At 36.4% G+C, this 12,524-nt stretch overlaps 7 protein-coding genes across 7 annotated transcripts; 4 read left to right on the top strand and 3 right to left on the bottom strand.

Annotated features, from left to right (window-relative positions):
• The first annotated feature begins 1,331 nt into the window (after positions 1-1,331).
• On the top strand, positions 1,332-3,366 carry LOC125764553 (uncharacterized). The gene is made up of 2 exons (XM_049428915.1): positions 1,332-1,704; positions 2,953-3,366. The coding sequence occupies exons 1-2, from the start codon at positions 1,489-1,491 to the stop codon at positions 3,277-3,279; spliced, it is 543 nt and encodes a 180-aa protein (XP_049284872.1). The 5' UTR covers positions 1,332-1,488; the 3' UTR covers positions 3,280-3,366.
• Positions 3,367-4,576: 1,210 nt separating this feature from the next.
• On the top strand, positions 4,577-5,988 carry LOC125764552 (uncharacterized). Its single transcript, XM_049428912.1, has 2 exons — positions 4,577-4,901; positions 4,987-5,988. The coding sequence occupies exons 1-2, from the start codon at positions 4,686-4,688 to the stop codon at positions 5,311-5,313; spliced, it is 543 nt and encodes a 180-aa protein (XP_049284869.1). The 5' UTR covers positions 4,577-4,685; the 3' UTR covers positions 5,314-5,988.
• Positions 5,989-6,032: 44 nt separating this feature from the next.
• On the top strand, positions 6,033-6,733 carry LOC125764554 (uncharacterized). The gene is made up of 2 exons (XM_049428916.1): positions 6,033-6,332; positions 6,405-6,733. The coding sequence occupies exons 1-2, from the start codon at positions 6,117-6,119 to the stop codon at positions 6,729-6,731; spliced, it is 543 nt and encodes a 180-aa protein (XP_049284873.1). The 5' UTR covers positions 6,033-6,116; the 3' UTR covers positions 6,732-6,733.
• Positions 6,734-6,736: 3 nt separating this feature from the next.
• Positions 6,737-8,090, top strand: LOC125764555 (uncharacterized). The gene is made up of 2 exons (XM_049428917.1): positions 6,737-7,560; positions 7,635-8,090. Exons 1-2 carry the CDS (start codon positions 7,345-7,347, stop codon positions 7,959-7,961), a joined length of 543 nt encoding a protein of 180 aa, XP_049284874.1. The 5' UTR covers positions 6,737-7,344; the 3' UTR covers positions 7,962-8,090.
• A 61-nt stretch (positions 8,091-8,151) lies between these two features.
• LOC125764558 (uncharacterized) lies at positions 8,152-9,033 on the bottom strand. Its single transcript, XM_049428920.1, has 2 exons — positions 8,646-9,033; positions 8,152-8,577 (listed from the first exon to the last, which is right to left on the bottom strand). Exons 1-2 carry the CDS (start codon positions 8,838-8,840, stop codon positions 8,251-8,253), a joined length of 522 nt encoding a protein of 173 aa, XP_049284877.1. The 5' UTR covers positions 8,841-9,033; the 3' UTR covers positions 8,152-8,250.
• A 5-nt stretch (positions 9,034-9,038) lies between these two features.
• LOC125764549 (uncharacterized) lies at positions 9,039-10,092 on the bottom strand. The gene is made up of 2 exons (XM_049428909.1): positions 9,683-10,092; positions 9,039-9,604 (listed from the first exon to the last, which is right to left on the bottom strand). The coding sequence occupies exons 1-2, from the start codon at positions 9,923-9,925 to the stop codon at positions 9,275-9,277; spliced, it is 573 nt and encodes a 190-aa protein (XP_049284866.1). The 5' UTR covers positions 9,926-10,092; the 3' UTR covers positions 9,039-9,274.
• A 173-nt stretch (positions 10,093-10,265) lies between these two features.
• Positions 10,266-11,831, bottom strand: LOC125764557 (uncharacterized). Its single transcript, XM_049428919.1, has 2 exons — positions 11,411-11,831; positions 10,266-11,338 (listed from the first exon to the last, which is right to left on the bottom strand). Exons 1-2 carry the CDS (start codon positions 11,603-11,605, stop codon positions 11,009-11,011), a joined length of 525 nt encoding a protein of 174 aa, XP_049284876.1. The 5' UTR covers positions 11,606-11,831; the 3' UTR covers positions 10,266-11,008.
• Between the last annotated feature and the right edge of the window lie 693 nt (positions 11,832-12,524).

The raw sequence follows: 12,524 nt of genomic DNA, 5'->3' as shown, positions 1-12,524 counted from the left end.
AATAGGGTGCAGTTGAAACAGCGCTGTAATTTGGAAAAGATAGAGTATGCCAAGCACGAATAAAATTTTTCTTAATAAAGGACAACATTCGACAATGATGACACATGCACTATACTATACATCGGTCGAAAGTACTACGATCTTTCTCCTTTGCGTGCCGTAGCTGTAATCAGAAAATTCAAAACTAATTGTTCGATGAGCAACTTGCAATTAATGTACTTGTGGTGTAATTTCAAATGTGCACAGCATCTAAAACATAGTTGTAATTTCTCAATTGCGTGATACGTCCAATGTTTTGTTGATAATAGATTGTGTGATAATAACATTGTATAAAAGTGTGCAGCGGACGCTATTATACATGGATTTTTTTTTAACAAGATGGAGTTTAGTAGATCAATGGTGGTTGTTTTCATTGTAACATTTCTTGCATGTCACTGTCAGGGAATGGATTTAAAGATTGTGTTTGAAAGCTTTGAACAAAATCTAGGGCACGACATTGTGTTGAGCGATATACGCATCCGAAAATATAACCGAACATCAACCGTTGCAAACGGTACTGTTCACATGAGTCAGGATTTAAACAACGACTATGAGGTACGGTGAATGTTGGGATATAATTCGTTTAATTGATGTTTTATTGCACGATCAACACTTTACTATTTTAACATTGATCGTTACAGTATAGCTTGGACATATTCTACAGTCGGCTCGGCTAATCAACAGTTCAATCATGTGCCAATGAAACTTCCAACCCCGGGATTATGCGAATTTGTAGATCATATATACAAAAATTATCCTGGATACATGAGATACTTTGTGAATGGACCAGAAGAAGGCGAATGTCCTATCAAAGTACGAGACATACACGTGTTTGATACCGGATTTCCTTCCGAAGTCGTACCGCCATTACTTGTAAGGAATGGTTTGTACAAAGGCGTTGTACGCGGTTATTTCCTTGGAAATGAGTTCTTAAGATATACTATGATTGTAAAAGCTATGGAGATTTGAACTGTGGGTGAGTCGAATAAATAGTTGAAATGTTGTTGTAATGTGTCAAGTAGAATGTAAGCGTGAGTTGTATGTTTAGCTTGAAAAGTTTGTGTAATGTGCATGGATGAAATGAATTTTTTTTAAATTTTAAAACACTATTACACTATGTAGCATTTAAATATAAATAAAAAAAAACAAATGGGAGAAATATGAAACAAGCACTGCAAATATTTAATGATAAAAAGTATTGCTATCTTTTGCTTTTTCGTGCCAAAACTATGATGTGAAAAGATATTAGCAATCTTTTAATGTACATCTTGTAATTAATGTACTTGTGATGCAATTAAAAACGCAAACAGCATTCTAAGAGTGAGTGACAGCTCTGTTAACAATTGCGTGCTATGTCCAATATTCTGTTAATTGTGTTGAGGAATATGGTATAAAAGTTCTCACCGGCCATTTGTATCTATTCAGTTTTCCAGTGATTTTCTTTACATAATGGAGTTTAGTAGACCAGTGGTAGTTATTTTGTTGATTGTACTGCTATCTTGCCACTATCAAGCGTTTGGTTTAAAAATAAGGTTTGAAAGTATTGAACAAACTCTAGGTCAGGACATCGCGTGGACTGATATACGCGTCAGAAAGTATAACCGAACATCAACGGTTGCAAATGGTACTGTTTACATGTCTAAAGAGATAACTAACGACTACGAGGTACGGAAAATGTTGGAAGAAAGTTTTATAAAACCGATGTTGTTGCTGACGGGAACAAATCGGACTACGGGGTCCGCCGTACAGAGTTGACTACGCGAAGTATAGTCAACTTGAAGCTCTTGCGCTAGCTTCTTTTCGCGTCGCGGAACTATCGCACTTCTCTTGCGGAAAACGGCGATTGCCAAATCATTCGAATCAGGACAACTAGCCTTTGCTTCTGGATTATCCAGAACAAGTATCTAGCTGTGGACTTTCGTAATTTGGCGTTGCGGTCGTGCCGAAAGATGGCAAGTGTCAAAGTTACTTGAGTCAGGACGACTAGCCTTTTCTTCTGGGTTAACCAGAACAAGTATCTAGCCGTGGACTGTCGTAGCTTTGCAATGCGGACTTAGACGACGCGGACTGCTCTGCCGGAAGATGGCTTTTCAGATCAACTTGGATCAAGACAACTAGCCTTTTCTTCTGGGTTAACCAGAACAAGTATCTAGCTGTGGATCTTCGTGGGTATCCGATTAGCCAGAACCTAAGACGGAGTAATGAGCTTCGAACTCGCCCGTTTGAGGTTTAGATTGCAAGAGAGCCTTTATTCGTAATTTCTTCTGACTTATATACTAAATATGGATTCTGGATTTTAAAAGTAAGAGTGAGATGAAGGGATTAAAACGAGATGAAATCATCTCCATACGATAGCATTTGAGTTTGATCGCATAGCGTTGATCATAGCGTTCGTAATGCTTCCTCTGCTTTTATATTGATTGTTATGATTTCCTCGCTGGCGCGTGAGCATGATCAATTTACGCTTACGGTTCGAAATTCATATGTTTATCCCAACATACTTCCGAGTTTGTTTACGCTTATGCGTAGCGCGCCATGACCGTTTTAAGATGCGATTTCGCATTCATGACAACAGCACCCATAATGCATTATCAGTATTTATTTTGATTCTCGGTTTGCGATATCCGGTGCCCGAACATGATCGCCTGAACGTACGACCTAACGCTTAAGATCAGAACGCGCGCTGATTGTTTATGTTTTCGCGCGTCGCGCTGTGACCGTATTATGTTTTGATTCTCGCATAACGCTTAAGGTCTGAACGCGTTCTGGTTTGTCTTTGTTTATACGTATCGCGTCATGACCGTCCTACCTTCTTATGATTACTTAAAGTTCTTGCATGTTCGTTCTATGATAATATGTCGCGTTCGCAACAGATGTGGTTTATTAATTTCTTGATTTAAATTTACGTTCCAGTATCAGTTAGATGTATTCTACAGCCGGCTCGGTAATCAACAGTTTAACCACATGCCGATGAAGCTTCCAACTGCGGGATTTTGTAACTTTATAGATCATATATATAAAAACTATCCCGGGTACATGAGCTTTTTTGAGAATGGACCACAAGAAGGTGAATGTCCGATCAAGGTACGAGATGTCCACGTATTTGATAAAGAATTTCCTTCCGAAGCAGTGCCGCCATTACTTGTAAGGAATGGTTTGTACAAAGCGTTAGTAAGTTGTGTGCTTCATGGAACGGAGGTCTTGAGCTTTTCTATGATTTTAAAAGCAACTGATATCTGAACCGGGTGAGTCGTGTTAATAGTTGTAATGTTGTTGCTTTGTGTGGAAGAACAATTCAAAAGATGAAAGAAAAAGGGTGCAGTTGAAACAGCGCTGTAGTTTGGAAAAGATAGAGTATGCCAAGCACGAATAAAATTTTTCTTAATAAAGGACAACATTCGACAATGATGACACATGCACTATACTATACATCGGTCGAAAGTACTACGATCTTTCTCCTTTGCGTGCCGTAGCCGTTATCAGAAAATTCGTTCGATGAGCAACTTGCAATTAATGTACTTGTGGTGTAATTTAAAATGTACACAGCATCTAAATAATAGTTTAAATTTCTCAATTGCATGATATGTCCAATGTTTTGTTGATAATAGATTTTGTGATAAGAACATGGTATAAAAGTGTGCAGCGGACGTGTAATTTATGTGTGTAATTATGTGATTTTGCAGATTATTTATGCAAAAACCATCCTAAGTACTCCAATATCTTTGTAAATGGACCACAAGAAGGCGAATGTCCCATCAGAAAACGAGACATGCACGTGTTTGATATGGAATTTCCTACCGACGCCGTACCGTCCGTAGTTCTAAGGCATGGTTTGTACAAAGCCGTTATACGTGGATATCTTCATGGAAAGGAGATCTTAAGATATACTACGATTGTAAAAGCTATGGATATTTGAACGAAGTGAGTAGTATAGATCGGCAATTAAATAATGATCGTTATCGTTTTGTTTTGAGCCAAATAACCCAGTGAGATAAATCTAATTAAATTACCCTTAACTCTCATTTCATTTATAGGGTATCTTAAGAGGCACGGCAAGGCCGTATTTCATGAATAAAAAGGGGAATTTTAGGGAATACTAGCAGTTCTTAATTTAGTCATTCGGTAAGTTTGACATATTGGTATGGGCGATTTATTATATGCTATTTTTCGCTTGTCTCGCGTCTAATTTACAGAGTTTTTCAAAGATGTTTGGACTATGACATTTGAAAACCCCTTAGATGTTAACGCATTGGCAACAGGCATAATTAATTGAACATATTTCATTAAATAAAATTTATCAAAAAAATAGGTCAAATTCTATGACGCTATTACGCTGTAGTATATCGTGTTGAAGATGATTATTATCGAAAAAAGTATAATGTATTTCAGCAACGAAGAGACACTGCTATAAATACTAACATATGTTCATGCGGTAACTGTTACTAGAAAAAAGTGATGATAAAAATGTACTGCTATCATCCATCAAAAACGAAGTAACAACCAGAACTTTCAACTACAATATCACAATCTCGTGCTACGTGTATTTTCATGTATTGTCAATTAGAGATTAGTTGATAAAAACATGGTATAAAATATTGTTTCCGACGCTTTTATACACTCAGTTTGTAAGTTTGTTTTTTTACAAAATGGAGTTCAGTCGACCATTGGTGATTATATTTATAATTGTATTGCTCTGTTGCGACCATCAGACGTCCGGTATAAAAATAACGCTGGAAAGCTTTGAACAAACTCTAGGACAGGATGTTTTGTGGTGTGATATACGCATCAGAAAGTATAACCGAACATCAACAGTTGCAAACGGTACTATTCACATGTATCGGGAGGGTACCAACGAGTATCAGGTACGGTGACTATTGGAAGAAAGTTTGCAAAACCGGTGTGTTGTTGAAAGATTTATTAATTTCTTGATCGAAATTTTCGTTCCAGTATCAGTTAGATGTATTCTACAGCCGGCTCGGTAATCAACAGTTCAACCACATGCCGATGAAACTTCCAACCGCGGGAATATGTGACTTTATAGATTACATATACAAAAACTATCCTGGGTATATGGGCTATTTTGTGAATGGGCCAGAAGAAGGTGAATGTCCCATAAAAGTACGAGACATACACATGTTTGATACCGAATTTCCTTCCGAAGCCATACCGCCATTAATTGTAAGGAATGGTTTGTACAAGGCAGTAATAAGTTGTCATCACGATGGAAAGGAAATTATTAGCTATTATATAATTTTAAAAGCTTCTGACAATTGAGCAAAGGGAGTCGTTATAGTATAACAACGGAGTCGGTAGTTGTTCACCCCTGACGTAACGTAACTGACAGTACGCAAGAGTGACGTTACCGAAGAGTGACGGACGGGCATCGTGTAGGTACCATTTCTGCACCAGAAGAGACTAGAGAAATAAAGGTTAAGTGTTAAAAGTTGAAAAGGCGCGTCGATTTTTTAGTTTAGTTTAGTTTAGTTTAACAGTAGTGGTTTCAAGAGTTGCAATGTTGTTGTAGTTTGTAAATTATTATGTTAAAAAATAAAAACAAAATGTTCCAATTGTAATGATGTTGTTACGTGGAAAAGATTAAGCAAAAAATTGCTTGATTGTTATGGGATGATTTATGCATGAGACTTAAAACGATTTCTGTGCCGAGTAAGTAAGTAGTAAGTAATGTAAGTATTTCAATTTACACTGTAAACATTCCGAGTAAGAATTTTGTAAACATCCGCTGTAAAAGCATATTGAGAAACACTTACATATGATTGTGTTTATTTAATACTAAACTTATTCTACATCTAACCTAAACCTAATCGTTTAAAGGACAGCACCCATTTAATGTGCCTGTAGAAACATTCATAAATGCAAAGCTTTCCAAAAAAGGTAATCAGATCAATAAACTACAATATCACAATTGCGTCCTACTTGTAATATGTTTTTTTTATTTTCTGGATAACGACCGGACGTAAGTGTGTAACGTGTCGTGAATTAAAGATTGCTTGATTAGAATAGGATATAAAAGATTTCATCGGGATGCTTTGTACAGTCAGCTTGACAGACTTTACAAAATGGAGTTAGGTAGATCAATTGTAGTTATTTCGTTGATTCTACTGCTATCTTGCCACTGTCAAGTGATTGGTGTAAAATTAACGTTTGACAGTTTTGAACAAACTCTAGGACAGGACATTGCGCGGACTGATATACGCGTGAGAAAGTATAACAGAACTTCAACGGTTCTAAACGGTACTATTCACATGTATAAGGAGTTAACTAACGATTACCAGGTACGGTGAATGTTGGCATACAATTTATGAAAACGATATGATTAGTTTCTTTATTGAAATTCTTCATTACAGTGTCAGTTAGATATATTCTACAGTCGGCTCGGTAATCAACAGTTTAACCATTTGCCAATGAAACTTCCGACCGCGGCATTATGTGACTTTATTGATCATGTATACAAAAACTATCCCGGGTACATGAGCTATTATGTGAATGGGCCAGAAGAAGGTGAATGTCCCGTTAAAATACGAGACATGTACGTGATTGATACCGAATTTCCTTCCGAAGTCGTACCGCCTTTAATAGTAAGGAATGGTTTGTACAAAGCGGTAGTAAGCTGTAATCTTGATGGAAAGGAGGCCATTAGCTATTACATAATTTTAAAAGCTACTGACAATTGAGGGAAGAGATTTCACGAGTTGTTGTGGTTTTGTAAATTATTATGTTAAAGAATAAATGCAAAAGTCTCCAATTGAAATGATGTTGTTACGTGGAAATGATTGAACAAAACTTGCTTGATGATTTCGTTAAGGTACTGTTATGGAATCATGTATACATGAAACTTAAAACAATTTGTGTGACGTGTATTTTTATTATAATTATTTTAATTTACAATGTAAACATTTTGAGCAGGAATTTTGTAAAAATTCACTGAAATTGCATATTAAAAAAACGCTAACATATGTTGAATGCATATTCCATAGTGTTCTCTTCTTCGTGCTTATCGTTTAATGGACAACACCCATGTAATGTGCCTGTCGGAAACCAACCCAAATGTGCCAAAAACGGAAAGGCAATCAGATACAAAAACAACAATCAGATCAACTACAATATCACAATGGCATGCAACGTGTAAAGTTTGTGTGTATATGTTTCTTTTTAATTTTCAGAAGAATCCCCGGGCTGTACAAGTGTAACGTGTTGTCAATTAGCGATTACTTGATTAAAATATGTTATAAAAGTTTTCATTCAACGCTTTACTAAACTCAGTTTGATAGTGATTTTCCTTACAAAATGGAGTTCAGTAGACCAATGCTGATAGTAGTTCTGATTGTTATACTTTATTGCAATTATCAGGCATTGGGTATAAAATTAACATTTGATAGTTTTGAGCAAACCTTAGGTGAAGAAATTGTGTGGTTAAATCTACGTGTTCGTAAGTACAACCGAACGTCCTCTGTAATAAACGGTACTATTCACATGAGGACGTATGCTACCAACGACTATCAGGTAAGTAGAATTTTTGAAGATGAAACTTTTCAAATAGATTTCTTATGTTCTATTTTAAACACTGAACGTTACAGTTCCATTTGGACGTATTTTACAGTCGGCTCGGCAATCAACAGTTCAATCATTTGCCGATGAAACTTCCAAGTGCGGGTATATGCGATTTTTTAGATAATTTGTACATAAACTATGGTGAGTACGTCCATATTTTCGTGAACGTACCGGAAAAAGGAGAGTGTCCCATGCCACAACGGGACATGCACATATTTGATGCCGAATTTCCTACCGAAGTCATACCGCAGATAGTACTCAGGACTGGTCTATGGAAAGCGTTGATGCGCGGATATATTAATGGCAAGGAGATTGTGAGTTGTACTTTGGTTTTGAAGGCTACTGACAATTGAACAAACTATGAAATAAAAATTAGTTGCATATTGTTTCTGTTGGCAAAATATATAATGTGGTGAATAAAACAAAAATCCCAACTGAGACATCTTTGAAGTGTTTTTGCAAATTTATTTTGCTAATACCGTTACCGTATGTTGTCAGTATTAGCCAATCTTCTTGGAAAAAAAAAAGACAAAATTGCGGCAATATCTTTTCTAATTTATACAAATTTATTTCCAAATCTTTTCTTATGTTTAATCTCGTTTACCGACAGCTACCAACTAGATTTGTGTTAGCACAGGCTCATCAAAAGTATTTGTTTACTTTACAAATTAATACAAATCGTGAAACCTCAACGTTGTCTAGCGTCACGATAATAAATACCTTCCATAGCCCAACGGACACAAATGTAGGAACCACCTCGGTTGGAAATATTTTGTCTAGAAAATAAATTTCTCTCGGTTCTATCGGGCATACACCTTTCTCCGGGAGATTGTACACATTCGTAAAAGACTTTCTGAACTCATTGTACAGCAAGTCGCGCGAAACGCATAACGGTCCGGGTGGATATTTTATTGGGTAGTAGTTAAATTGTTGATTTCCAAGGCTGCTGTGAAAGAAGATTGTTGATATCTACGAGAAATGGTGTAACATGCACTGATAAACAGGAATAATGATAACTTTAAACGAAACTGACTCACCTGGTAGCTATTGTTCAACGATATGCAAGACGCAAGCGAACCATTCAGAACCGACGTCGTAGCATTATACTTCCGTACACGTAGTGTATGATGAAACATATCAAAACCTGATAATTGTTCTATTCTTTCGAAAATTACTTCGATACCCTTAATGGATACCACGGCTATAACAAACAATAGCCACACGTTTAACATGTTGCTGACAACACAGATCAGTTGTTATTGGATGGGATTTTTCCCAATTTAATGTTATTTGTACTTCCAATACAGTTTATATTTTGTGACACGTGTAAAATCTGATGTGTAAGATATCGAGCAACATCGCACGTGCATATATTTCAATACTAACTGATAGTAAACGAAAGGCTCGTAATTAGTAGATACATCCCGCCAACGTAATTACTATCGCAATGAAAGTATGTCACATGGTTAATATTGTGGATATAAGATAATTTACAACAAATTTTAAATTCTTATAAGCGTTCTTTTTTCATTTTTAAATGAAATTGTATTTTATTACTTTCGCATACCAGTTACAAACAGCGCAACATACTATTAGTCGTTAGTATTCGCAATCATTACTGTCATTATAATGCATCTAAATGTATTTTTTTTAGCAAATATATAACTTAAATGAAATCATTGCTAACCTTAACGATCCACACGAACCGTGCTACCTCTTCCTCTTCTAGTGAGAAGATTATAAATGCTTTCCAAAGTCCCTTCGGCACGAATGCTGGAATCGCCTTAGCAGGGAATACCTTATCGATCGTATAAACATCTTGCGGGTAGATCGGGCACGTCCCACGCTCCGGTAGGTTGTAAATGTTGGTCAAATACTCACTGTAGTCATCGTGCAGTGTGTTCAGAAAATCACACACTCGCTGAGAGGGTAACTTCATCGGGTAGTGATTGAATTGCTGATTGCCCAGCGGGCTGTGAAACATATCAGTTGAAAGCTGTCGGGGATGGGAAAAAACTTGAGTATTACCACAACCAGATTTTGACATTGGCGATTGAAGGAACTATTACGTTACCTGGTAGCTATTGTTGAGGATCGTCTTCAATATAGTGGTACCGTTCAGTACAATCGTGGTGCGATTATACTTGCGAACCCGCAGCGTATGACCCATTATGTCGAATCCCGATATTTGGTCTGCATTTTCAAAATCGACCTGTATTCCCAGCGACAGTGGTGCGATCGCTATTGCAAGTATAAACCAAATGTTCTGCATCGTGACTTTTCCGGATGCAAACAACATGTTGCAGTAAAGTTTCATAGACACTCAATTTTATTTAGAATATTAAATCCTATAGCGTGTAAAGTACCCACGCATGAGCAGTAGCTATAAAAGCTACTGAAGATAGTACGGCGCGATAAAGTATGGACAACAAGCCATTGTGTAAAACGGACAAACAAGTAAGGGAACCTGCATGTTTCAACATAGTTTAGACGACTTTATTGAAACAATTGCTATGAAAAAAATCACATCGTTTCACCTAATGATCATTGCTAAAACCAGTTAACTTAACGAATAAAATAAGCAATTGTTAGATAAGTTTTAATTACTTTTATTTGATTAAATGTGTGATAAACAACTTAACCAAATATCTCAGAAACTTAATTTAACTGTTATAACTGACCGTATCACTGACCGTTTCATATTTCGTCACCTTGACAGAATTAAAACTTTTTAACCTTTGACGGAAGCACCTATTTTCCATCTCTGGTGCATCGATGTGTTTGAAAACGTTACTTGCGGAATGTATTTATTTAAAAAAAGTTGTATTTAGTGTACAAGTTGCGTGTAATAATCTAAACGTGACTATTTCGTCGAGATTGATATATTCATGTCTCACGTGTGTCCGAGCGTGATACGTTCGTGGTTTATTTGATAAACACACGAACACGAACACTTTTGGATTTGTAATTGTAATGTACTTTGGATCATCTATGAGTTAACATTTCTAACCACATATCTAACTTGTTTTTGCCTAAAAATGGCTCACGTAAATATAATTTTACCATGTTATCGTACATCTTGATAAGCTTGTTAATTTGTTTAATATTAATTATAAATAAGGAAGTGTTTGATAGAAATAGACAAGGAAATCTGCGCCCTCCAGAGCACAATTAACAGACCATCCTCGTCCATGTGTTAGTACAATAAAACATTAGTTACTTCGGAAAGCTACTCTTCTCTGTTAGTACACACTAAACTTCGATTAGTACACAAGCCTTAGCGTTGTTGTACTAATAGCTATTAGTACACGTGTAGCTGCATATATTTGAACAATAAATAAATTCTCTTTTTCTTTACAATGGGTTCATTCTGCTCCTATCGGACGCGCCGAACAGTTCATTAGAGGAAATCGTTTGTCACCTTGGCTATTATTTCGAACCGTACCACCTCGACGTTGTTGAGCGTATTAATTAGGTGCACCTTCCACAAGCCTGGTGGGAAAAAGGGTGGTATCGCTTTGGCCGGGAAGACTTTGTTGGTAACGTAAATAGTACGTGGTACGATCGGACATTCGCCCTTCTCCGGCATGTTGACCATATCCTCAACATACTCACTGTAATCGGCGTAAAAGTTTTTCATAAAATCACACACGTCCTGGGTAGGTAACTTTACCGGATAGTAATTAAACTGTTGATTACCGCGACTGCTGTGGAAAAAATCCGTCGATATCTGTAAGACATTTCAACGCACAAGTGGAAATACAATTAATGAAAAGTATAAAATGATTTACTGATTGCATACCGTTAAGTTTCTGCTGAGATGTGATACTATTTGCAATGTTCCATTGAGTGTTATCATGGTTCGGTTGTACTTACGAACCCGCAGCGAACTGTTATAGAAATTGAAACCCGAGTGCTGTTCGAATCGTTCGAAATCCACTTGTATTCCTTGCAAGGAAATAACTACTAGTGAGAAGGAAAATAAGACGAGCAGCATGTTGGACCGATTAACCAGTTAATATGGTACAAAATGGTACCTCGAATGGTTGTTTTAAATTATGACTACAGTGTAACAGCTTCTGCTCCACATTGCATGTGTAATGCTTGTTGATTACGATATCTGGATAATTGCCTGGAGCGCTCACGCTCATTGTAATTGATTATCAAACTTTACTACGGTGCAAATGAATTCTTTTTCCGGTATGAATCTGTGATTCGTTTACATGTATGTATTCGAACAGTTTCGTTTAAACCGAGGAAGTTACTAACATTAAGAAATATGGTTGTTACTATAGGAAAATTAATCTTATGTACAGTATTATTAACAGAGACGTCCACTTGTTTGGAAATATTATTCGAACAGTTTGAACAGTTCAATGGATTTGATATATTAGATGTAGATTACTTATAGTCATAGGTATCAATTTAATTTAATTTCACAATGCGATATTGTGAAGAAATGAATGAATTAATTCTATGAGTATTTTCTATAATTTTTGGAATTGCTCAATCACTAACAGCTCTGGTTATCTTGGGTTTTGAATGAACTAACAATAGGATATGCTGATGATGGTACGGGGAAAGTTCAATTAAATGTGTTGATTCAAGCCAGATTTCAAAAGTTAAATGGTGTAATACAACTATTCTAGCGATGTTCTTTAGATTGATGACAGTCGATGCTTGCAGACGTTTTGCAGAGCCATCGTTATTTTGATGGAAGGTGACTTTGTGATCATCTTGCAATAAGTCTTTAGTAACGCAGGAAAAGTATACCAACTGGTAGAGTATCTTACTTAAAAATTTCAAGACGAATAGATTCAATATTTAGGGGATATTCAATAAAGAGTTTTATACATTAGACAACAAAGTTCGGCATTGCACCGTTTCATCAATAATGCTCCAAAAGTACCAAAAAT

The sequence above is a fragment of the Anopheles funestus genome, chromosome 2RL (assembly GCF_943734845.2).
Source record: "Anopheles funestus chromosome 2RL, idAnoFuneDA-416_04, whole genome shotgun sequence".
Classification (NCBI taxonomy): domain Eukaryota; kingdom Metazoa; phylum Arthropoda; class Insecta; order Diptera; family Culicidae; genus Anopheles; species Anopheles funestus.
This window is presented reverse-complemented; position numbering and strand designations above follow the sequence as displayed.